This window comes from Copidosoma floridanum, unplaced genomic scaffold, assembly GCF_036245765.1.
Source record: "Copidosoma floridanum isolate Cflo_tuat_1 unplaced genomic scaffold, Cflo_Japanese_pri ptg000022l, whole genome shotgun sequence".
Taxonomy (NCBI): domain Eukaryota; kingdom Metazoa; phylum Arthropoda; class Insecta; order Hymenoptera; family Encyrtidae; genus Copidosoma; species Copidosoma floridanum.
In genome coordinates this window covers 5,645,770-5,671,635 of record NW_028321899.1, presented here as the reverse complement: position 1 = coordinate 5,671,635, position 25,866 = coordinate 5,645,770, and the positions used below count along the sequence as shown (strand labels likewise).

The 25,866-nt window shown below is 36.7% G+C and overlaps 1 protein-coding gene across 5 annotated transcripts in view; it reads right to left on the bottom strand.

The window, feature by feature from the left end:
- The window catches only part of Klp10A (kinesin-like protein 10A), a 592,557-nt gene that overhangs the window by 200,569 nt on the left and 366,122 nt on the right, over positions 1 to 25,866 (bottom strand). For all 5 annotated transcript variants that reach the window (XM_089594987.1, XM_089594986.1, XM_089594990.1 and 2 more), the window contains exon 7: positions 7,822 to 8,071. In XM_089594987.1, the coding sequence (XP_089451113.1) occupies positions 7,822 to 8,071 (250 nt within the window). The remainder of the gene's footprint in view (positions 1 to 7,821; positions 8,072 to 25,866) is intronic.

Sequence of the window (25,866 nt, the reverse complement as noted above, 5' to 3'; positions counted from 1 at the left end):
GTGTGAGTTAATTCCGCATGATGCTTTCTCACATTATGAAATGATGCTCAATTTGCGCTTTTTTTCGAACACGTTACATAGGAAAATACTTAGTTTTAACTTTAGCCACTCCGTTTATTATTGTTCAAGCTCTTTGGCGCTCGTAGTCGCGTCCCACCTCGAATAGCTGATGAATTGGGACCTAGAAGTTAGACCTGACTAGGCTGCTTAACTAGGTCCAACGTAGACGTGTTACGGGACGTGAGGTTGGCGGTAGTTAGTGCCTAACTACAGGTATTTTTTATATATTACTCTCTCTCTCATAGATATAGTTTTTTTACACATATATTCAACAGCCATTTCTGAGAACTGTGCCCTGTAGACTCTGCAATGCTGTGTTACTATGATTATATGTGCTTTCGTCATGAGCATATGAAAGACCACCTCGGATTTAATTGTGACATTTATTACTTTCATAGCAAAGGAGACCTTATTTTATATGGCTTCCGAACCATCGGATCACAGTTGAAATATGCACGTGAGAAAGTAGATTCTCAGAGTTGCAAGCCAAGTGAGTAAAGGCCGAGTCTCCAGCTCGTGAGCATGCGTTACCAAACCCCCCGAACTACAAGAACCACAGCCTAAACCATTGTGCTACCGTGGCTGGTCATAAATATAGCTATACTAGCTTATTTCTTGTCTTATATATTTAAATTTTTAACGTTTTTTGTAATAGGTTTTCAGATACACCATCATGGATGCAAAATTTTACCAGTGTGACAAATGTAACTCAAAATTTTCAAATCAAGAGTGTCTATCATCGCACGAAAAAATTCACAAAAAAAAATTGTTTGTATGTGATCTGTGTAGCATTTTATAATATTAGAAAAGAAAAACTACTTGCGTCACACAAAGGAATGCCAAAACATTGAAAAAAATTTTAAGTGTATTAAATGCGAAAAAAGTTTCAAAAGAAATTATCATTTACAGAGACATTTGAAAAGTCATAAAAAAATTGTTCAAAAAAATATTTGTCAAAATTGTGGGAAAGGTTACGTAAGAGCAGAGCACCTAAAAAAAAATTTTAGAGAATGTAATCAAAATAAACATCGTAAGCAACAAATAAAATTATATGTGAAAATAAGACTATTCGTAACGGTTAATACATAAGGCTTTACAAATTTTCTCACATTATATATAAGGAAGCTGGGGGGAGCTAGCGGCAACGGGGGGGGAGCTAGCAAAAAAGTAGGATTACTCGAAAAATGCAAGGAAATAAAAAAATAACTACCTCATTTGGGGGGAGCTAGGGGGAGCGGGGGGAGGTGGGATGGAGCAGGGGGTGCAAAACCTCGCTATATAATACAGGAATATATATATATATATACATATATGAGTATGTGTATATGTGTATGTGTGTGTGGCTGTGTGTGTGTCTGTGTATTTACATAGAATAGGACTTATGCAGATATTACATGCTTTAAGGATATTTACTAAAAATATGGAAAAATAATACTGACTGTCAGCATACTTCCGATATTGTCAACAAACATACAATTGCGTCAAGCGCGCAGTGGCTCGGACGGCTGGTTTGTGGGACGGCACGCACGAGACTAAGGGTTCTTTTCCCGGCCAGTGTGACTCTCCCAAGCAAGTACCTCTGTAAATTTTCACATGTCCTTTTTCACCACGCAATTCTCCTCGTGAAAGGATAAGCAACTTCCTCGCAGCAAAATGAATTACCACATAGATCCTTCACTGTGGAGGTGATCCACGTATGTGACATCATCAGTGCACCAACGAACTACAACTGTATCCAATAATGTGAAAATGTAACCAATCATGTAACATGTGTAACTATTACTTGTAATATGTAACAAATATAATGTAACAATGTGCCTTACTGTACCAAGGCTACATGTATTCGATTACAATAAAGCCTAAAAAATAAGTACAGTACGTTAAAATGTATTTATTTTTTTTCTCTAAATATATGTATGAAAAATTTTTTGTGAACGTATGACCCCCCTTTCTCGAAAATTCGTTTAATTTATTTAAGTTGTGTAGGTAGTCAAAAAGAAGGTCTGAGCATCTAGTTTTTAATGACGAGTGGCCTATACCTTGAGTCAACATTCCTGATCCAATGTGTCTGCCTGATCCACGTGACCTACAGATTTTTTTTTCAATAAAACTACTATATATCTCGTGGCATGGATCCTGCAGGGGTAAAAAAAGACTTTGATAGAAAGTCTTGAGCTCTTGTATCAAAATAAGTATGAAAAAAATTTTTTGTCTGCTATAAAATTAAAAATGGTGGTAATAACACGTGACTTATAGCTTTTTTTCAAGAAAACTACTATGAACCTCACAGCGCAAGCTCTACAGGGATCAAAAAAGGCTTAAATGAAAAGTCTTGAGCTTTTGCTATCAACCGTTGTATAACAGCAATTTTCTGTCTGCTATAAAATCTCAAATGGCGGCAATAACACGAACCTACAGCTTTTTTCAAGAAAACTACTATAAGTCTCGCAGCATAAGCCCTACATTTGTCTAAAAAGGCTTTAATTGAAATCCTTTAGCTCTTATATCAAAACAAGCATCAAGAAAATTTCTTGTCTACTAGAAAACTTAAAATGGCAGCAAAAACACGTGACCAGCATGTTTTTTTGATCAAACTTCTAAGAAAATCACAGTATAAACTCTACAGAGGTCTAAAAAATTTGAAATGTAAAGTCTTAAGCTCTTCTATAAAAAGATGTACAAAGAAAATTTTTTGTTTGCTATACAATCCAAAACGACGGCAGAAAGACGTGACCTACAGATTTTTTACAATTAGGCTACTATAAGTCTTGTGGCGTAAGCCCTACAGGGGTCTACAAATGCCTAAATTAAAAGGTCTAGAGCTCTTATATTATAAGATGTGTATTTCTTGTTAGCTGTACAATCCAAAATGGCTATAATTAAATTAAATACGAGGATCAATGGGCCTACATTTACTGTGCTACTAAAGCTGTAGACAAAACATCAGTTGATTTCGATCACCATTTTGAATTTGATAGCTGACAAAAAGTTTCTTCAATTTGACTTTTGATAAAAAATCTCAAGACCTTTAAGTAAAGCTTTAGCAAACTCTTGTAGGGTTCATGCTATGAGATTTACAGTTTACTAAAAAAAGGATATTACGTCACGTGTTTTGGCGTCATTATAGATTTCATATTGGACAAAAGAATTTTTCTATACGATGTTTGATAGATATGCTCAAGACCCTTTATTCAAGCCCCTTGTAGACCCCTGTAGGGCTTATGCCACAATACTTACAGTAGCTTTATTGTAAAAAATCCGTAGGTCACGTCTTTCTGCCACCATTTTGGATTGTATAGCAGATAAAAAATTTTCTTTGTACATCTATTTATAGAAGAGCTCAAGACTTTACATTTCAGCCTTTTTAGACCTTCGTAGGTTTTATACTGTGATTTTCTCAGTAGTTCGCTTTAAAAAAAAAATGCTGGTCACGTGTTTTTGCCACCATTTTGAGTTTTCTAGAAGACAAAAAATTTTCTTCATGCTTTTTTTGATATGAGAGCTGAAGACTTTCAATTAAAGCCTTCTAAGATAAATGTTGGGCTTATGCTGCGAGACTTATGGTAGTTTTCTTGAAAAAAAACTCGCAGGTCACGCGTTTTTACCGCCATTTTGAATTCTATAGTAGACAAAAAAAATTCTTTATACTTTTTTTGATAGAATAGCTGAAGACTTTATATTAAAGCCTTTGTAGACGGCTGTAGGGTTTATGCCACGAGACTTATGGTAGTTTTATTGAAAAGAAAAGTGTAGGTCACGTGTTTTTCGGCCATTTTTGATTTTATAGGAGACAAAAAATTTCTTTCATACATCTTTTGATAGGAGAGCTAAGGACTCTTAATTAAAGCCTTTTTAGACCTCTGTAGGGTTTATGCCACGAGACTTATAGTAGTTTTTTCGAAGAAAATCTGTAGGTCACGTAGTTTAGGTAGCCATATTGGATCTGGAATGTTGACTCAATATATATATATGCCACTCGGAATTAAAAACTAAATGACCTATTATTTGACTACTTATAGTACCAAAATAAATCAAACCAACTTTGGGGAAAGGGGGTAATTGGTTCACAAAGAATACCTCATATGTATATTATCACGCCCTTGCTGGGGATTAGAGCAACGGCGGAGCAGTTCTGGGAAACAATAAACTATTATTTATGTATACGCTGAGGGAGCGTTACATGCGCTGATTGGTGCAAGACTGGATAAAATAGACACTCAATAAGTTGTGTAGATAATACTATGTAACACTCTAGGATATCAATCCTTTTTATTCGTATGTGTTTTCAGCATCCAGCGCAATTCTTACGCCCTCCAACGGTGTGAAAGTATAATTAAAAAAGTAACACTTAATAAACACTGAAGTATTATCTAAGACGTATTTTATAAATTATATAGCACTGTAGAGGTTGGCTTGTTATTCGTGCACACCACGCGAGCTACGCTCTTCTCTCCGATACGGCACACCATAAATGGCGGAGAATATCAAATAAATATTCACTGTACACTCGCGTGGCTCTCACGGAACATTAAGGACAAGGGTATTGCTCAACTGCTCGTCAATCGGTAAATCTACTACGTTAAGCACGCTGCACCTACCAGACTGCAGTTTACTCAATACGCTTCGTCTAGGCTCGAAGAAGTTGAGGGCCACACACAGAAAAGTCGCCACTAGGACTCCCGGAAAGTCAGCTGAATGTCAGCGTATTGCTGTGGCTCTTGTTAGCTACGGGCGCGGCGAGGGTTTGCCAACGCAGCGTCACGCTGGCGCTGGCAAGGTCCCCACCTTCGACCACTGAGTAGGACAGAGGCGACCTCTGCTTTCACAGCATTGCCGGTACGTGTGTGTGTTTTAGTTGTGCGCCGATGTGCGTGTTTCATCAGTATCCCGCTTGCTTGCGTGTAAACAGCCACGACTTCAATGTAGTACGAGAAAGGGGGGTGATAAATGAGCGGGAGAGCCACGTAAGATACTTTTCTTATACTTGCTTGTCACGCAGGCGCATTATCTTAACCAACACCATACCTAGCAAGCCGTATTAAGGAGACATGTTTCCTGTAGCTCAGAGGTCCTCAATATTAACCATACATTTCAGGAAAGCGTGTGACACGTCAAAATACCGTGTCACAATATATATACAATTACAATTTGTATTTATCTGTATAAGTTCCAAGTCATGTTAATATGATATATATATCTTATCTTACTAATATATAAAGCAGGGTCGCTAAAACCATTGTAATCGCTAACCGAGAAAACTACTGAACCGATTTTGCTAAAATTTTGCATACCGATCCTTGACACTTTCTGGATGGTTTTAGTATGGTTTTTATCTTAAAAAATTTGATAACAATAGCAATAAATAAGCTCAAAGTTTTGCAAAAAATACGCCAGCTTTTTACTTTAGTTCAGTAGAATCCGCTAGGTGGCGTCGACATAAAATGGAAGCTACCTGCAACAGAATTAAATCAGTGTGGTTATAATAGGTCGGAGCGTCGCAGTTTTTTCTGCAATCATCGACGGGCAGTTCATCGAGCTGCATTAAGAATGTAGCTGGAGTCGTGCAGCTTGGTATCCCGGTTACCGATGACGCTCTTCTCCGAAAGGGAAGTGATCTAGGTCTTCACTTTCATCTGAAACCTTCAGGATTGATAAGTGCCACTGATAAATAAATAATTCTAACCAATAATGTCTGCGGCGTAATACCAGGCGACGTGTCTAGCCAGATCACATCCTGCTCCGACACTTCAGAGTTACATGGCCGCACCACAATCTGGCCTGGTGCCTTCAGAGAATTTTTTACTACAAATATACGCCAGGGAAGACAGCCCTAAAGAGTACGGACAACCACTACTGCCAACTTTTCAGTGGTCGTTCCAACGGCATACCTACAGAGAAGGTATTCTCCAGGCCCACTTTCCCGACTAACGATAAGCGGTCGTTATTCGGGCAACGACCGGAAGATCTGATATATTTCGATCAGCGGCATATCTCCCTCACGTACGGTTTCCGTACACAGAGACTCCGAGGGTAAGAGTCAAGCTACCCACAGCTTGATCTCTATCATTAAGCATAATAATAAGAAATAACTAGAAATTTCATCACTGGCCTTTTTCAGAGGCCATTATAGGTATTAACGTTCATTACTTAACCTTCAATCTCATCGGTTGTTTTAAGGGCCCCCTAAGATTAAACTACCGTGCCAACAAATACATTCTTACTACCATTTCCAGAAACATTATTCGTCGACTGAAAAACTACGTAAGGCCGGCCACTATTAAACCAAGTTAGTCATTCACTGGCAGTTGTCACAAGCGGAGTTATTCGTCGCAAGGCTGGGAACCCCGGTGACCGACGACCCTATATTACCCTCTCAACTCTAAGCATTCAATCAGGAATCACCGATCCCCTCTAAGGTCTGCGCTGGGCGTACCTAACAGCTATGAAGGAAAAAAAATTGAGCCAACGAGAGTCTCCAACGGGCAAGCATCACAAACCAATCTCTACTAATCTCTCCACTTTAGATCATCAGAACAACTGAGTCTGCAAAAAAAAGGTGCTTTAGACACCAACGTCTTCGACGTTATGCCAGGAGACGTTGGGAAAGAGCACTGCAACTATCCCCAATTCTTCGGACATTGTAATTTTTCTCTTGATCAGTCTGGGTCTTCAATAGCAGGCCAGAGAAGATCACCCTGAGGTATCCAGGTAGTCAAATTTGCTGTAAGCTTTAGTCAAGAAAGAGTTTACTTAAAAAACTCACTAGTCTTTTTTAGGGCAATCGGACGTCGAACTATAAATTGTGAGATAAGAAAGAAAAATTTTTTTTTAATATATATTTTTGGAGTTTAAAATCTTAACATCTTTAAAAAATAGCCCTTTTTGAAAATTACGCGGGAAAAACTGATAATTAACCGCTCCTTATGTCCAACGATTATTTTATGGCATAAAGAACGCACGATACTTTTCAGCATAATTATATTTTTTTTAATTTTTACAGCTTATTATTTGACCTAATAAACTGTATGGATTGCAAACAAATACGTTTTTAGTAATAAGATTTTTGTTCTGAGAAGTGTCAGGAATAAATGTAAAATTTCTAACTGAAAACGTTTCACATTACATGTCAACACACTACGGTGTTCCATTTAGTAAGTCTCGGGCGAAGCCGAGACGGAGGCTGCTAGTATATATATATATATGTGTGTATGTATGTGTGTGTGTGTGTGTGTGTGTGTGTGTGTGTGTGTGTGTGTGTGTGTGTGTATGTCAAGAGGTGACTTATGTGGACAATCACATGTATGTAAGAATTATTATGAGGACAAAAGTGGAATTATACGAACGTCCGCATAATTCTACCATGTTATTGATATAAACGTTGGAAGCACGTGAAGTCACTATTTACAAACACACACACACACACACACATACATACATATAACAGCCATTTCGAAGAAATGTTCCTCACGGACTGTGCAACCGTGTGTTACAATGCATATTTATGCTATCTTTATTTTCATAGAGAAAAACTAGTAAAGATTTCATTGTGATATCAATCACTCACACAGTAAAGTGGAGCTTATTCGTAGGACACTTTTTTGTGGAATGTTTATAAAATACACAACTTTGATTTCAACCTATTGCAAAAAAAAATTAAACACAGTACTATTAAAAAATTCATCAATGAATTTTGATACATATATACAAAAATAATTGTTATTTTGAGTTTTATTTTTTATTTAAGCCTGAAAATGTGCTTACTAGTCTGTCTGTTTGCAGAAGAAGTATCAGCACCACGCTCGTTGCCAGCTAAATCGATTAATGAAAACTTTCCATGAACTTTATGAGTTCCAGAGGTTCTTGCAATAATTTGGAAAACAGCATGAGATCTTGATGAGTTACTGTTTGCACTTGTCTGACCACTTGTTCGAACATTATTCCCGTGCTGTATTAACTTAAGTACTTCATCACAATCTTCTACCACTTTTTCAGTTAATCCAACTATTTGAACCTAAAAATAATTGCCTGATATATTTTAAATATATATATGAAAGAATGAGAATAAAATAAAATTTCACAATTTAAAATATCTGACAGAAAAGCATAGAATCACGTAGTGCCAGAAAGTAAAAGTGAGAACTTGTACGAAGCCAAAAGAAGAAGAATTATGTAAGGAAACGTAGCAAAAAGAAGATAAGGAAAAAAAATAAAAAATAATATTTATAACGAGTGGAAAGTAGTCGAAATAATTAAAAAAAGAAGAGCAATAACGAAGAAGTGACTACAGTTGTTCATTAAAATTTGTTACAGCATGAACCAAATTTAATAAAAAATAAGAAAAAAGACTGAAAGAATTGAATATTCAGCTCGATGACAAGCACTCATCAAAAAAAGTATAAAATCATATATTTGATGCATAATATTGCAGAGCAGAAGGGAAAAAAAAAAAGGTGAAGTTGAAAAAGGGGACCAAAAGCTTCACAATTTAGTTGAGCAGTATATGAATGGGATGAAAAAATAGGGAGGCTAGAACAGAGAAGCAACAAAATTTTACAGATATTTTGTAAGTCGGAAAAAGCATTAAAGTAATAGATAGCTTAAAATTTGAAAAACTTGTATAGATTTGTCATTATTCCACTGCGAGAAATATAGGTAGAAAAAAATAAAAAAGTGCGTTTGATCAAAGGAATAAAATGAAAGTTGTAAAAGCAAAATTGGATTCAGATAACAAGACTAGTCTAAACAAATTATATTGAGTTTTGGCCTATTATTGTTTATATGATATGTTACGTACGATTGCATATAGCAATGCTAACGTTCGCTCCCACTGGCCTGGGCCCAAAGGGTAGGAGAATAGGGTAAAGAAGGGACAGGATAGGGAAAGCGAAGGAAGACAGAAAAAAGAGATTAGTTAAAGACGCGAGAACGTAAGGACAAGGCCCACAAGGCTTGAAGACACGCACATCTTTCCTTAAATACAAGTAGTGCTACTAAAGTATAAGTTAACTGGAAGTTGTGCTTTTACTTATTTCCGCACCGAGAAACCCACTAACAGCTGGTGTCCGAAGTGGCATACATACAAAATTTTTTAAAGGACTGTCTCGTGCACGAAAACTACTTTGTCTCCCAAATTAAAAAAAAAAAAATTCTCAATCAATTAACGTAATAAAATTTAAAAAATGAGAATATATCACTCATTGCAAAAAAAAAGTGTCAAAAGCGCCGGACACCAGATTCAGTGGTCCAACCGTCACAATAGGCGGAATCTAGAGAAAGCGTTAAAAAAAAGTAAGAAATAATAAAAAAAAAAATCTTTAACACTGTGAGGAGATCAACCAAAAAACAATTTTGAATCAATCCAGTGGACTAATATACCAGAATACTAGAGGCAATTACCAATCACTACACCTAGGGAAATAAAGACAGAAAGCAAACACGGTACAACAAGCCCAGACAGCAGCCACAAACACGATACGAGATACATCGCACAATAAAAGGAAACAAGGGGAAAGGGACAACAAGTCAACTCACAAGAGGATTAAAAAGCAACTCGTGGTAATACACAGTATTGTTATTATATTAACCATCGTAAAAGGAATCTCGTAAATACATTTTGATTGTTTCTTGTACACTATGCTCGTAAACCCCCCAAAAAATAAGCAGAGAGATAATTTAAATATATTGATGCTATTACTAAATCGAAAACTTTTAGGACATTGGTAGTAACACATAATTGCATACACAATGATATATCTAATATACAAAACATAAACATTACATACAAAAAATCAATTAATGAATAAACAAATAAAGGGAGTAGTTACTAAGCTAATTAAGAGTGCAGATACCATAGAGATATAAGCATGGAGTAAACAAGAGGCCTGATGTCACGATAGAGCTAAGAAGAGAGATCGCTGCCCAATGGTGCCCTCTGTCTCTTTCTAGCTGACCACTGTGATTGGCTAAAAACTACCTATTCCTTAATTGTCTGCGAGACAGAGGAGTGAAAAGAATGCAAGAAGTCAGACGTCCAGTAGACGAAAGTCAATCACAGTTGGGTGAGACAGAGACAGAGGGTACGATTGGGCAGCGGTCTCTCTTGTTGGCTATATCGTTTTTACTTACATAAAGCACTACCCCTTGTTTACTCTATGCTCAAATCTCTATGGCAGTTACACATCAAGCAAACCTAAAATTTACATCGAAAGCGTCTTAAAATTAAACACAAAAATTTAACTACTGACAAAACCAACTATATACAAAAAAAATAGAAACTACCAGTTTATCATGAATTTATTGTTACTTATAATGGCAAGTATATTTGTATATAAAGTGAGGGTGAGACGATTACGCCGAGCTTTGCGTAAAAATAAAATTTTTTTTGGCCTACTACAGCTTGTACGTATCTAGACTGCTTGAGTGCAAATGCTCCTGAGCTGACGTAGTACTGTCTTTGACTTAGCGTAGTCCGACCATTGTACTATTACGAGTTTAAACTACACCAGCATATAAAAAGACAAACATTCACAGCTCTTGGCCTAAAGTGTGTACTACCTTACTTGAACACTCTTGTAACTGTCAAGTGTCAAGCCTGTATGTTCAGGAAAGTGCATAATTTCAGGTTTTTTAAGAGTTTAATGTACAATACACTCCGGAATCGTGGGCAGAGTGGCAGAAGGCTAGTAAAAAAAGCTGTTCATGATAAAGATGATGAAAAGACTCACACTTAACATAGTAAGACAGAAAACAAATCCAGAAAGTCAGGAAGCCGTCACAGACGCGGTACAGCGGTGAATTCCTCCTACCACAGAACATAAAGAAATCCCCAACACAAAGTATACAGTAGCCGTATTGACCAAAAATAACATGTAGTGCTATAAACGACCTAACAAGAGTGGTAACTTGGGAAGAGATACGGAATAAATTAAATACTTGGGAGCAACTCTAGTTTTCTCAAAACAGTACCACAACAGACAGAGATAACAATTTTATTGGAAATCCTAACATTCGTCATAGAACGGACGCACAAGAGCTCATAGATATATATATTAATGACAGCAAACGGGCGATAGATACAAAGACATGCAAAATTACGTCCTAGAGCCACCAGAACACACACAGAATCGATCTCACACACGTAGGTTACAAAACTCCCTGGCTACATTGAGCCATCTTGTCAACAACATACTAATATTTGATGGCGATCTAGTAAAACTTCCATCGTTTGAACAAATTACCAGAACGGTAGCTTTCACGATAGGACCGCCTATTCCGCAAAAATTACTTATAGGAACCCTAACAAACATGTTAAAAGCCGGGCGAGCAAGTTTGTTTAAGCCGAATAATAACTTTGTATGACAGTAGCCCAGTTTATTCTGCAACAAAGAAGTGAAGGGAGATTTGGTGGAAATAATTATAATAGTTATTATAAAGGAAAAAAATGAGAACAGCCAAGGTTACAACGTGAGTAACAACAGATTTGGCAGAAATAATTATAATAATTGGTATGATGATAACAACCAAAACAATCAAGGTTACAACCACGGAAATAATAGATTCAGCAACAATAATAATAATGATTATGACAATAATGGATCAATCAGGACAATCAAAGCTACGACACGAATAACAGAAGATTCGGGAGAAATAATTAAAACAATTAGAATAATAACAGAAACAATTAGAATATAAGGGGTTACAATGGAAGTAACAATAGATTTAACAGAAACAATTATAATAATTATAATAGGGGCTACAATTATCACGACAGAGGACTCCCAAATAAGAAAAATAATGTATCTAACGAAAGAAAAAATATTTAAGTACAGAGCATTTAAACTCGCAAGACACCCATCGTGCTTTCTAAGCGTCGAAGGGGTCCCGAGAAGAGAAAGAGAGATAGAGCGTAAGAATGAGATAGATGCAGCTAAAGAAGAGAAGGAGCCAACAAAGTTGTATAAAATATGCATTAATGGTTTACCAAGAAAAAAATCATACAAGAATATGCATACGAAAAGAAAAAAAGTTGAAGTAGCGCTAGGAACAGACCCCGAGCAGGATTCTTAAATGGATGAGAATGAACAGAAAGGATGACTATGTAAATCGGAGCCTATGGCTAGTAGCCCCGTATCTAATAAAAAAAGTGTTAGCGAAAATATGAATCTACCTCTATGCAGAATAAGCATGTTGAGTACAGGAAGCACACCACCATAGGTAATTTTGAGCAGCATCAAGCTGAAATCATAAAGGCATGAGAATTCTGCTATTAAAACAGAAATATTTTGAAATCCTCGCCAAGTCAAGGAAAAAAATATTTGCGCGCGTGAACGATAAAAACAGCCACGTACAAGTAGATGGGTCCCTCTACAAAACATCAGAGAGGGAGTTCTATTTGGTAATTTTATAGGAGAAAATAAAAATTCTAAGATACATGCAGAAATTATAAATATAACAGATAAGCAAATTGACGTACCAATACCAGAGATATATGTTTTTGAGTGCGAAATCAGACAAGGGGCGGAATCATTTAGCATCACTGGAGACGGCACTGAAGGTTCAAACGAAGCTATGATCAGGCCTTTTAATATTAAAAACTCAGGTAAAAATCTGAAAGATAATAAAGTTTTAAAGAAAAAAAGCGTTATAAATTCTAAAAATAATCACAATATAAATAATGACATTAAAATCCTAAAGACAATAAAAATCGGACACGGAGGCACAAGTAAACAAAATAATCGAAATCGTTGATACATCCGGCTGTAACACAAAAAAACTAGACCATATACGAAATCACATAAAATATAATCATTTCGTACTTGACCTCGACGGTAAGCCAATGAAGGGTACAAACATACTTAAGCATAGAAAAACAACGACAACAGATACCGATAGTTGCAAAACGAGTACAGTATCCAAAAAAACTACAGGAGCAGATGCAAATAGAAATAGATAAGCTATTACAGCAACAAATAAATAAACCCCTATACAACTCAAATATGTGTATAGTCCCGAAAAACGTGGGACCAAACGAAAAAAACCATTAGAGGGTTGTAACAAACTTCTGGCTATTAAACGAGACAACAGTTAGTACGTGCTATTTGTTGCCTTTTCAGAATAGAATTTTGGAAAACTTGACAGCTGCAGCATATATAACAGTGGTAGATTTGAAGAGAGGATTTTTCCAAGTGAAAATTCACGAGAAAAATGCTCATGAAACAGCTTTCTCAGGTTCGAACGGACACTATTAGTATAAAAAACTGCCACTGGTATGCATAGACTCTCTAAGCATATTCATGCGAGTGATAACGCTGGGGCGTGAGATAGAGGTTTACGTGGATAACATCATGGTCTTCACCGCAAATTCAGATCAACACAAGATAAGGTTTCAAAAGCTCTTAAAACAGTTAGCCAACGCAATCCTCACAATAGAGCCAAGAAAGTGTTAATTTTTTAGAAAAGAAGCAAAGGAACTTAGATATATTCTAGATAATGAAACCAAAAAAAATTAAAGTGGTAAGGAGTTTTCCTAAACCAACAAACGCGAGAAAAATGAAGCAACAAAGTTAGCAGGGTACTGTAGACACTTTATTAAAGGTTACGCAAAAAAAGTGCAACCACTTTCTAAATTAACTAGAAAAAACAGTTAAATTAAATGAGAGGAATTTGATACAAGAACACATACAGGACATAGAAGACGAAAAAAAAATTAAGAAAGTGAAAAAGTGATAAGGCTAACAAAAAGCGCATAATGCCCCAACCAAAACCACCACCACCAGACTCTTAAAGCGACTGCAAGCCACTAACTAACGACAATACAACGACAACAGTTTTTATCGTAATAATAATAATAATAATAATAATAATAATAATAATAATAATAATAATAATAATAATGATGATAATGATAATAACAATAATGATAATAACAATAATAATAATGATAATAATAGTAATAATAATGATTATAACAATAATAATGATAATATTAATAATAATGGTATTAACAATAATAATAATAATAATAACAATAATAATAATTGTAATAATAATAAAAAAATAATAACAATAATAATAATATTACCTGTCCCTTTTGAGAAAAGGAACGATAGCAGTAGAATGGATTAGATGCCGACTCAGGCGCAGGATCATCGTCCAGCGATGCTACAGGTGCCTGGAATATGGGCATACAAGATACGACTGTGGAGGCCCGGACCGATCAGGCCTCTGCTGGAGATGCAGAAAAGACAAGCACAGAGCTAAGGACAGCAAGGCTGAACCAAGATGTGTGCTATGCAGTGAATCTGCACATGGAGAAGAAAGCACCAATTATGTGCCTGGATCTGAAGCGTGCAGGGCCATTAGACAAGTCCTAGACAGAAGAAAAAGAGACCTGACGTGATGCCCAGAGTTCTCCAAAGAAACATGAACGGGGCAATTGACGCAAATGCCCCGTTGCCACAAATATTATGTGAAAGAAGGGTAGTCGTAGCGCTCATGAGCGAACAGTACAGGAATTATAAGCCACCTAAGAGGCTCAGCATCGCAGCAAATATGTCGGTCATTTCAGTTCCTGGACCAGACAAAATCTGACAAGACGCAAGCAGATCGGAAAAGCATTTTGTCTGGATGAAAGGTAGAGGAATTACGTATGCCAGCTGCTGCTTTTTACCAAACACTAGTATCGAGGAACACAAGAGAAGAATAGATTACCTCGAAGATACCATCAGGGATGGCATGGAAAGCAACCTTATAGTCGCTGGAGACTTTAATGCAAGAGCAGTAAAATGGGGAATACCTTCAACAATTTCTAAGGGCCGGGCAGTCCTAGAAATGTCGGCAAGGCTAGGACTGGTCGTTGTAAACGAAGGAAGGACCACGACCTTCCAAAGGCCAAGATTTGGCAAATCAATACCAGATAGTACACTAGCTTTGGAGAGTCTTTCACCGAGAGTGATCGAATGGCAGGTAATTGAGGACCCAAATGGTAGCAATCATTATTATATCGTCTTTGAAATCACCAATACAATAGACAAAAGAGGTATTGCATGCAAAATAGGATGGAATGTTAAATAGCTGGACACAGAACGACTAGCAGAAAAAGTCGAGAATGGCATCACTTTTATTCAAAGCGATGATCGAAACCTAAACATAGTAGAAGGAATACAGAAGCTCACCGAGACAACCATGCGACTCCTAGAAACCACATGCGAGGCTTCCATGCCCAGAAAAACAGATGGAACGGCAAACGCTCAACTTACTAGTGGAACAAGAAAATTGCAAAATTGAGGCACCAATGTCTCAAACACAGACGCTTCTATAAAAAGGCCAGAAACAGACCACGGGCCGGACACAGGTACTGCAAGTACCAGCTTACAAAAAAATCGATGCGAGCTGCTATTAGGAACAGCAAAAAAGCAGTGTTGACAGACTCTATGCCAGGAAGAAAACAACGACCCCTGGGGGGGAGCATACCAGATAGTGATGGGAAAACTGAGAAGACTGGCACCAACTGCAAACAAAGACACGGATACCATGAGGCATAATGTGGATACGCTGTTCCCAATGCATCAAGAACTGGAGGATCAAGCAGACTTGGAGCTCATAGAAAATGTACCTTTATTTACCCAAAAGGAACTGGAGCTAGTAGCCAGATCGCTAAAAAACGGAAAAGTTCCTGGACCAGATGGCATAGCGGTAGAAGTCAGTAAGACAGTAGTGGCAAAACACCCACAACTGCTCTTGAACCTACACAAAGCATGTTTGCGGGAAAGGTTGTTCCCAACTCCCTGGAAAAACGCACGGCTGGTACTGGCCGATAAAGGAAAAGGGGAGCCTAACTCCCCGTCATCACCCAGGCCATTATGCATGCTGGACACGTCAAGTTATACGAAAAGCTGGTTGACGCCCGTTTTCTACAAGCCATACAAAACGCGGGAGACTTATCCAACAGGCAGTACGGATTCAGAAAAGGAAGGTCCACCACCATGAGAGCAGTTAAAAAAGTAGTAAAAGCAGTGCAGAGCACTCGAGACATTTGCCATAGAGCGAGATCCCTCGTTCTTCTAGTGATTTTAGATGTCAGAAACGCTTTTAACTCAGCAAGATGACAGGACATGATTCATGCTCTAAACCCCACATTCAAAACACCAGACCATCTCTTGAAAGTATTGAAAAATTATCTCAAGGACCGCTTCTTGACCTATACGACAGAAGGTGAAACAAAGAAGAAAATAACTGCAGAGACATTCCAGGGATCCATTCTTGGACCCAATCCCTGGAACGTGTCATACGACGGGCTGCTTTGCCAGAAAATACCAGAGGGAACGTTCTTGGTAGGATACGCTGACGATGATGCTGTAGTAATCGTTGAACGCAAGATGAAACTTTTCCAGATACGACTCAACCAGATTATACGGAGAGTGGCTGCATGGATAGAGAACCACGGACTCGAAGTTGCAAGACAAAGGTACTAGACGGACTTCAGGTACAAGAAGAAGAAGTAATGACGAAGGATGCCCTAAAATACCTGGGGGTGACGTTGAATAGAAAGCTCACGTTTCTAAGCTACCTTAGGCAAGCAGTAGACAAGGCGGCAGCAAGAGTAGCGGCATTAAGCCGAATCTTTCCGAACGTTAGAGGTCCAAAATCTGCAAACCGCAGGCTCCTCATGTCTACGGCCCAGTCAATTATTTTGTACGGGACTGAAATATGGGAAGATGAGATCAACGTCGAAAAGAAGAGAGTGAAAATCACTCAAGTTCAAAGAATTTGAGCCTTGAGGATAGCTTGCACCTAACGCACAGTCTCGGAGTCAGCGAAAATGGTGATAGCAGACGTAATCCCCATTGACCTTCTTGCGAGGGAACGACAATTAAAGCACCTCATGGAGCAGGACTTAGGAAGAATAGAGGCCAAGAAAAACGCCCAGAAAAGAACCTGAGAACACTGGAAACATAGATGGCAAAAGGAAGCTAGAGGTAAATCCATGGCACGCCTGATAAAAGATGTCAAGGAATTGACAGAGTGGAAGCACGGGAAAGTCGATTACTACCTTACCCAATTCCTCTTAAATCACGGGTATTTCCGCTCGTACCTTAACAAGATGCGGAAAACACAGACGGCTGCTTGCAAGTACTGCGGCTACGACAAAGATGACGCAGAACATTTGTTCTTCGACTGCATCAAGTGGCAAACCGAACGAAACGTGCTGTAGGAAAGGATCAGAACTTTTAATCCCGACGACGTCATAGATAAAATGCTACTTAACGAAGGAAGAGTGACCGCAGTAGCCCAATATATACATTCAGTTCTCTGGGCCAAAAAGGATGACGGTTTTCTGGACGATTGAGTGAAGGTGGTGAGCACGTGGATCCGGTGTCATCGTGAGGTAGTGTTTTTGCAGCGGCGCTCGAGGTGTTCGGGGGGGGGGGGTGCTTAAGCGTGTGCAGAGTCCCTTAAACCACTTCGTTCTATCACCTTCCTACCAATGAGCAACTGCTGCTTGGTAGCCCATGCTCTTGGGTACTTTGCTTCTGCTGCCTTACTTTTTTTTTTTTTTTTTTTTTTTTTTTTGTGTGTAAATGCTTGAATGCGAGCAAGCTCCTGTAGACCGCTTCGCTGTATCACCTTCATGCGGATGAGCGGCTGTACCTCGGTGGCTTTAGTTTCCATCCCACGAGCTCTGTGGTGGGTACGCTCCTTGCGCCTCTGTCGGGGGTGGCCGAGTCTGGGCTCGTGCTGGGGAGCGTTTGCTTATTAATTTGCTCTTTCTCTTCAACTTAACAAAGAAGAGCAGCTAGGATGCATGATGGGAACTAGAAAATATCCTAGACGACGCAAAAGTTACAAGACTTGTTGGTAACGAAATACTGAAGGAAGCCCGTATCAGGGGCTAAGCTTCCGTGGCCCTGGCTTGAAGTTTAAATGCGAAAGCAGATTTTGAGCCGGATGTCCCAGGAGAAAGGTCTTGTCAGTTTGGTGGGTACGATTATACAGGAAAGGGTTCGTACACCCTTTTATCGTGCATAAAGGCATTCTGGGCGACTTCGAAAAAAAAAAAATAATGATAATAATAATAATAATATTATCAACAATAATTATAATAATAGTAATCACAGAAGTAATACGAAACACAAGAATATGTATAACAATAGAGTATGGTAACAGAAGACGGGATACACAGAAACATACGTTTATAAATATATACATAGAAGCGTTATTTTTTTTTAAATCCGTGGCCCTTGGACGAGCCACAAGAGAACAACGAATTATCCGAAAAAAATATACAAAGTAACCTGCATAACTAATAGACATTTAGACAATTAATAACCCCTTCTCCTAAGAAAAACAATATTAGTAAAATACATACTAAATAAAAAATTTTTTTCTTTTTCGACCCTGGGATGCGCTGCGCAAAAAAATATACATTGACAAAAACAGGTCAATAAACAGTTATGTTAAAACCAAAGAAACAACGGAAGCGCATACATGCGCACTGATGAAGGTGAAGAAATATAACAATAACATACGAACGATATGAAAACAAAACATAAGGCATGCAATATGTGCACGTGGCCATCTGTAACGAAAAATATAACAAAAAAAAATCATAATAAGAATAGTAATAATAGGAATAATAATAATGATAGTAAAAATAGTGAGTACAACAACAATAAAATAATAAATAGGTAGTACTACCAAAACGAAAGCGAGGTGCTACAATCAACGAAAAATTTTATAACACATGTAAACATCACAAAAGGCAGGCTATAAGCACAAAACATGCAGGGTCAAACGAATGAGCAAAAAAAATCGAAATGCAGAGAGAAGTACGAAAAGAAAATCGATCAGATTTTAGATAACGCAAACTTACTGGCGTTATCACTAGTTACCGTGATCCCCTAAAGCAACCACATCCACGTCGTTTAAAGACCACTTTTTTTTTAAATATCACCTAAGAGCACCCCACTATCCCCAACAACTCCACAAAGATCCTTCCCTAGGCACATACCTGGAGCAACCAGAAGCGATTCTTGTAACCCGACGGAGACCCACAGACTACGTTGTGAGCTCCCTTAGCTGACGCTAGTATCCAGGAAAAGATAAAATAAGTAACACATTGAAATTCACAAAAAAAAAAATGAACGTAACGGATTACCCAAACGCTAGGGTGGTGTTAGAGAAATAACCAGCAACGCTGCCGAAGACAACGCCAACAACTCCTGCTGAAGTGAGCCCATCCAACACCTTAGGGCGTGGGACACACTTAAGACCCAGGGAAATTACGGTGGTGGCAAAACACTAGGATAATGCAGCAAAAAAAAAAAAATAAATAAATAAATAAAAGATGGGAAAGGAGGTTGAGTAGTCACCCAACTAGACAAGCATAGTGGCTGCGGCACGCGAAATAAAGCATACGGATCGACGAAGAACCGCAATCAAAGCTAGCAAAAAGGGAAAGAAGGAAGCGTAAAATAATAGTTGCAGTAAACCAGCACCAGCGCCGTTATATCATTGAAATCAATAAGACTCCATTACTATTTCCTTTTTATGCATGACACACAAGAACGAAAGAAAGGGAGTGATAGACTCTTACAAACAGGAAATCAGACTAGACCACTATTAGCTAATTGAGCCTCTGGCACAAGTTTGACAATCCTTTCGGACTTGCCTTTGTTGGAGCGTAATAATAATTCAACATACTGACAAAGTGTACTTTTTTAAAAACTAAAGAGAACGAGGACAAAAAAAAAAAAAAAAAAAAAAAAAAAAAAAAAAAAAAAAAAAAAAAAAAAAAAAAACAATAACGACAAAGTTAAAAAAAAAATTGAGCACAAGGCAATAAAGAAGCGTAACTGTAGAAGGATAGCGAGAAATAGATAAATGTAGACCACACAGCATGTGCCACAACATAAGATAAAAAATAAACATCTGTAAAGACAGTGCCACACTCGCACCTGAAAATAATCACACGGTTCTTGAATGGTATAATGCATATGGTTACGTCATGTTTGAGTAAACCACTTTTTAGGTACATATGTATGCGCGAGCGTAGATATAGAAAAGGGAGAGCGAAGCTAGAGAGTAAAGGAAGATTAGCTTTAGATGCGAGATCGAAATGACCAGGCCCGCGAGATTGGAAGACCCACGGAGCTTTCCTTGAGAACAAGTAGTGCTAATAAAGTATAAGTTAACTACAAGTTGCGCTTTTGTTTATTGTAACACTGAAAAACCCACGTAATAATATTACATCTTAAATATTTTTAGAGCAATGGCTAATTGAATATATTTCATAAGATTTTTTTTGATTTTTAACTAGTATTTGCTATGATAATGAGGTTATATCAAACAAACAGCACATATAACTATTAAAAACTTCTAAAGATATAGATCTGTTTTATTTAAAGAACAGAGAAAAAAATTAAGAAAATTTCTAACCTTAAAATTAAAAATTAAAGTCGAAAATTTCTTTAATTTTCTTAATTTATAACCTTGGGAGTTCAATTCTTTAAAATTAATCAAAATCTGTTAAAATTTATAAAGCTGTCTGATAACATTCTTTAACTGATACATTACACAGTACAAAGTAAGGGTTTATTAAGCATCCAAAAATACTAATCCATTTAATTTTATACATAAACTACCAATAACTTTGTACATGATTTACCATCCATACTTAAGAATCAAGCAATATCCTTACTTTCCAATATAAGTTACATTCTAAACTATCTGAATTTTTTTATGACGTATGAAAACAAAATTTCAAGATTCATTTTAGTTAACGTTACGAAGAGACTAGTAAAAAGCCCATTATTGTTACTATGAATAATAACAGCTGATATTCACTAAGTTGTAAGATATTAAATAACAAACGACTTTTAAAAATAGCAATTGTTAAAACTCGTTCATTTTGATTAAAAGGACTTTTCATTTTTGTATCACAAGTATGACGTTTAATTTTTTCCAATTCAAAAGTTTAATGATGGTCGTCACTAAAAAAATAGGATACGTCCATTTTTTTGTTTGTTTTCGTAGTCCCTTTAAAATTGCACAACAGATAAACAGAACAAAATTTTAATGAGTCATATTCAGTATTATTCAATTTAAAAGAACTATACATTGTTTTCCAATAATAATTTTACTGCTATGCTACTTCATTTTTTCTTTTTATTAACACTACCTTTGCGCTTTTTTCAATATACTTATGCAAAAAATAAATGTTTCAATATGACTGAGGTCAGTAATTCAGTTAGTTCGAGAAACTTTACCTTTTAAAAGAAAACTTAATAAGCCATTTGGATATAATAAATGGCTAATATTAACAGTAATGGCTTATTAGTTAAAATTTTTTTGGATTTAACTTTTCTTTAAACATTCATCTTAACAATTGTATTCACTTTCGTCGTAGTATGAACAGAAAAAAACAAAAATGATCAATGAGCAGGCATAAAATCGTGTTAATTTTACAACGCAATTCTTTTTTAGATAAATAACAGAATATACTTAAGTGGGCAAACATAGGTAATCAGCAAGCAAACTGACTATTCACTATAGTTTGTTAACAAAATATACCCAGGGATGAGCAAGTGCTGGCGATAAAAAATCCAAATATACTGTATTTGACAAAAAAAAGTCGAAACAATAATTAAGCTACTAATCATCGTTATTTGCTTTTTTAGTAGTCTATTAACACATAAAAGAAGGGCATAAAATTGAGTTGTTATTTTCCAACGCTTGTTAGCCTGAGTGTGTATTTTATTACTTAGCAACAGTAATACACAATAAGATTTTTTCTTGAAAATGATTGTTTGCTTAATAACTAGTTTTAAATGTTACATAAAATAGGCAAATTATGATGTTTTATTAAATTTGGTACTTAATTTTAAGCTTCGTTTGAAATTACAAGAAGTGAGCAAATTGAATAAAGTTTTCACGATAAAAAAAAAAACGTAGTGAGGTCCAAAAGTTTCCAGCCTTCCCACATTACATTAATCGGAGAAACAAAAATAACCTCTTACTACATTACTAGACATTGAGTTACCCACCCATAATAAAAGATATTAAGTCATTTCATTTTATTCGAAAGATATAGCATTTTTAAGTCAGATAGTCAATTAAAAATTCGAAATAAATGAATTGAGTATCGAGCTGTGATCAAATTCTTAACAAAAGAAGGCAAAACTCCCGCTGAAATCAAACATTGTTAAGATGCTGTATTCCTACATGAACATTTTAATAAGGTCAGTGCAAGGTGGGTCTCAAAACTTCTTTCCACTATCCAGAAACAAGAACGTGTAAAGTGCTGTGCTCAGATTTTCTCTCTTTGTAAAGGCTGACAGAAAGAAGTTTTGAACTTTACTGTGACAGGAGATAAAACCATGGTTCTTGATTATGATCTTCTGTTAAAAAAGGAATCCATGGAGTGGCATCGTCCGAGCTCACCGAAGCCAAAAAAAGCAAAAATGACTCAATCAAAAAAAAAAAAAATTATGGCTACAACATTCTGAGATTCCGAAGGAATTATATTAGTGAGTTTCAGAGAACGCAACACAGCTGTGAAGGGCAAATACTATGCTTTCTTGTTGTATCAGTTGCGAGATGCTATTAAAAAAAAAAAAGTTGAGGAAAACTGTCACGAGGAGTGGTCTGCCTTTTGTTTCTATCTATATTTTGCTTGTGCAAGCGACAGTCTCTTGTGCAGTGTCCTGGTCTCTGACAATTATAGCAATTTCCCTTTAGTTTTGGTATTTCGTACTGTAAGCTAAAGGTCGTACTTTCTTGTTCAAAATATAGTTATGTACCTGAAGGTTCATCTTGCTACCCAATATTGTGTTCAGGTATTATTTAAACAATTTTTTTGTTGACAATTTCGTCAAAGTTGTTTTTTCGATCTGAAAGGAATATTCTCAGATTCTTTGGCACGTTTGGAACAAAAAAACTAACTGAAATGCATATACCTAAACCCCACAGTTTTCGAGTAAAAAATTTCCAAAGTTTCAAGAAATGCATTTTTTCCGATTTTCAGAGCTCCTTGACAATGCTAAGTAAACTCATTTTCATGATACATGGCGAGATTGCCTTTTGCAATAAAACTTTTAGAGCGTTTCAGCGCGCGCTCATATGTGAAAGTGTACCTGTATATACGTTTTGTGGCTCACCATGTGGTGAACATATATAGGTATACGTTCACATATGAGCGCGCGCTGAAACGCTCTAAAATTTTTATTGCAAAAGGCAATCTGGCCACTTAACTTTCAAACATTTTCTTTTTTAGAGATTGAAGAGGAAGGCTTACGGTTTATGATCGTGTGTTGTTAGATATGAAAATGAGTTTACTTAGCATTGTCGTGGAGCTCTGAAAATCGGAAAAAATGCATTTTTTGAAACTTTGGGAATTTTTTACTCGAAAACTGTGGAGTTTAGGTATATACATTTCAATTGGTTTTTTTGTTCCAAATGTGCCAAAGAATCTGAGAATATTTCTTTCAGATCGAAAAAACAACTTTGAAGAAATTTTTAATAAAAAAATTGTTTAAATAATACCTGAACATGTTCTTCGGTGGCAAGATGAACCATCAGGTACATAAATATATTTTGAACAAGAAAGCACAAAAAATTTGGTGTTAATAATTTTTCCGGTTTATTACTGTTTAAGCCCGGTCTAAAAGATGATTGCGCCACTGGTGGGCCTAGGAAACGAATTATTTATTTTCGGCACCATCGCAAGCAGTCTGAGAGGAAAATCAGTAAAGCATTTCACTCCCAGATTAGCTCAATTCGGAATAATTTCAGAATTTCTTTGGGAACTTCCAAACATATATGGCCGTATAAGTAATTCAGATACGTTAATAGCACAACCAAAGACGATCAAACAAGTAAATTACGAATCAATAAAATATTATGGTGAAAGGGTGCAACATCTGTACAATAGACTGACGATTCTGTATGATTCAAACCCAAGCCTAATGCTGATCCAAAAACAAGTTCTAAAAGAAAGTGTGGAGTCGGTGGCAGTTGAACAATACACGTATGGCCTGCACCCAACATTCAGGTGGAAAACTACAAATTTCAACTCGAGGAACTTGTGTAAAGCAATTATAGAAGCACTGAGAATTGAAAACAACCTTTAGCTTACAGTACGATGTACCAAATTTGCCAAAGAATCTGAGAATATTTTTTTTAGATCGAAAAAACAACTTTGACGAAATTGTTTACAAAAAATTGTTTAAATAATACCTGAACACATTTTTGGGTGGCAAGATAAACTTTCAGGTACATAACTATATTTTGACAAAGAAAGCTCAAAAATTTGGTGCCAATAATTTTTCCGGTTTGTTACTGTTTGAGCCCAGTCTATTACCACTCTATTGAATAGTGACAGATTAATCGGGTCACCGTTAAAACATGAAATATTATTTATTATGCTGCTGAGTGATACCAGTCATCATGCTGTGGCCTTATCGTATAGTCCTCATCTCACCACGTATAAGCTTTCACATGGCTGTGAGTTAAAAAATATATTTTTCTCCTTCCCTTGCTTATATGATTGCAGGTTAGTCCAAGTAGATTAGTCTTCATACATGAGACGAGCCGCTGCTGTAAATGCCGTCTTTTTCATCCACTTTTGTACTTTGCTTATTTTTTTCATTTGGCTTTCCAGATAACGTCTTCCATTATTTTTTGCTGCCATGCTTTTAATTCCTCTTAACTTTTCATGTGAGGCCGGCGAAAAAGGCCACAAAAAATATCTGCATCTTTTGGAATTCTTAAAAGACCCATTTCTTTGGGCTGAGCAGAAAATATTTCTGGCGTTTTCCAATTTTGATCTGTTCTTTTTGTCTCGTGTTGCCTTAGTCCTCTGTTTCTGCCCAGTCCACCTCCTCTCATATCCTTTAGTGCGTCCTTCCTATTCTTGTTCGTCAGTGCCCCATTTTTTATGTGGTTGTAGTAGCTTTGCCTGATAGATTAAATGTTTCTTTTCCCTGGTTGTTTTTCAATTTTACCTCCATGATGGCAACGAGTTCCATAACTATTTTCCTAGTTTTGCCTTCATTATGGCAATGAGTCCCATAACTATTTTTCTAGTTTCTCAGCTAACACGTTAAATTTTTCGCACCCCCTTAGTTCTATTTCTAATTTCAGCGTTTAATGCTTTGTATCTTTTCTTTATGCTCTGCCATTAAATATATCGCGTATCTTAGCTCTATCGTCATTTATTTCGTCCCTGCTATTTGCAACGTTATAGTTAGTATCCCCAGGTCCAGGCATTTTTGCTATATCTGTGGTACAGGTTTTCTTAACTATACTCATTTTACTAATACGACACACCTGGCTTCTGTTTGAAAAGTTCGGCTCACCCCAAATCAGTGTAGTGAAGTATCTTACGCATGGATTTATAGTATCTGGAGAGATAACACTTCAGGTCCTTTTTATTAGCATTTACTAGGCCAGATCTTATGCCCAGGTTCTGATATTTAATCCCTTTCACCCAGCTGTAGCAGTGACAAAAAACAAGAGGGTAGAGACTTTACTCGCTTTTTGTACCCATTCTAATTTTAAATATTTTATTTTTTGAGACACTTCTATTTCTCATCAGGATTCTGCAGCTTTCTCTTTTTTTCCAACTCTTTAAATTTTTGCGTTATGAATCACTTCATTTTTCTTGGCTGAACATAAGTCGTTGCTCAAAAAAAATTTTTTTTTTTTGCCAACGCGTATTAAAGTCGGCTTTTCTCGAGCAGTTTTTGTTCCAGTTTTTTAAAAAAGTAAAAAAAAAGACACATACGCACACAAAGGAAAAGTAGACGA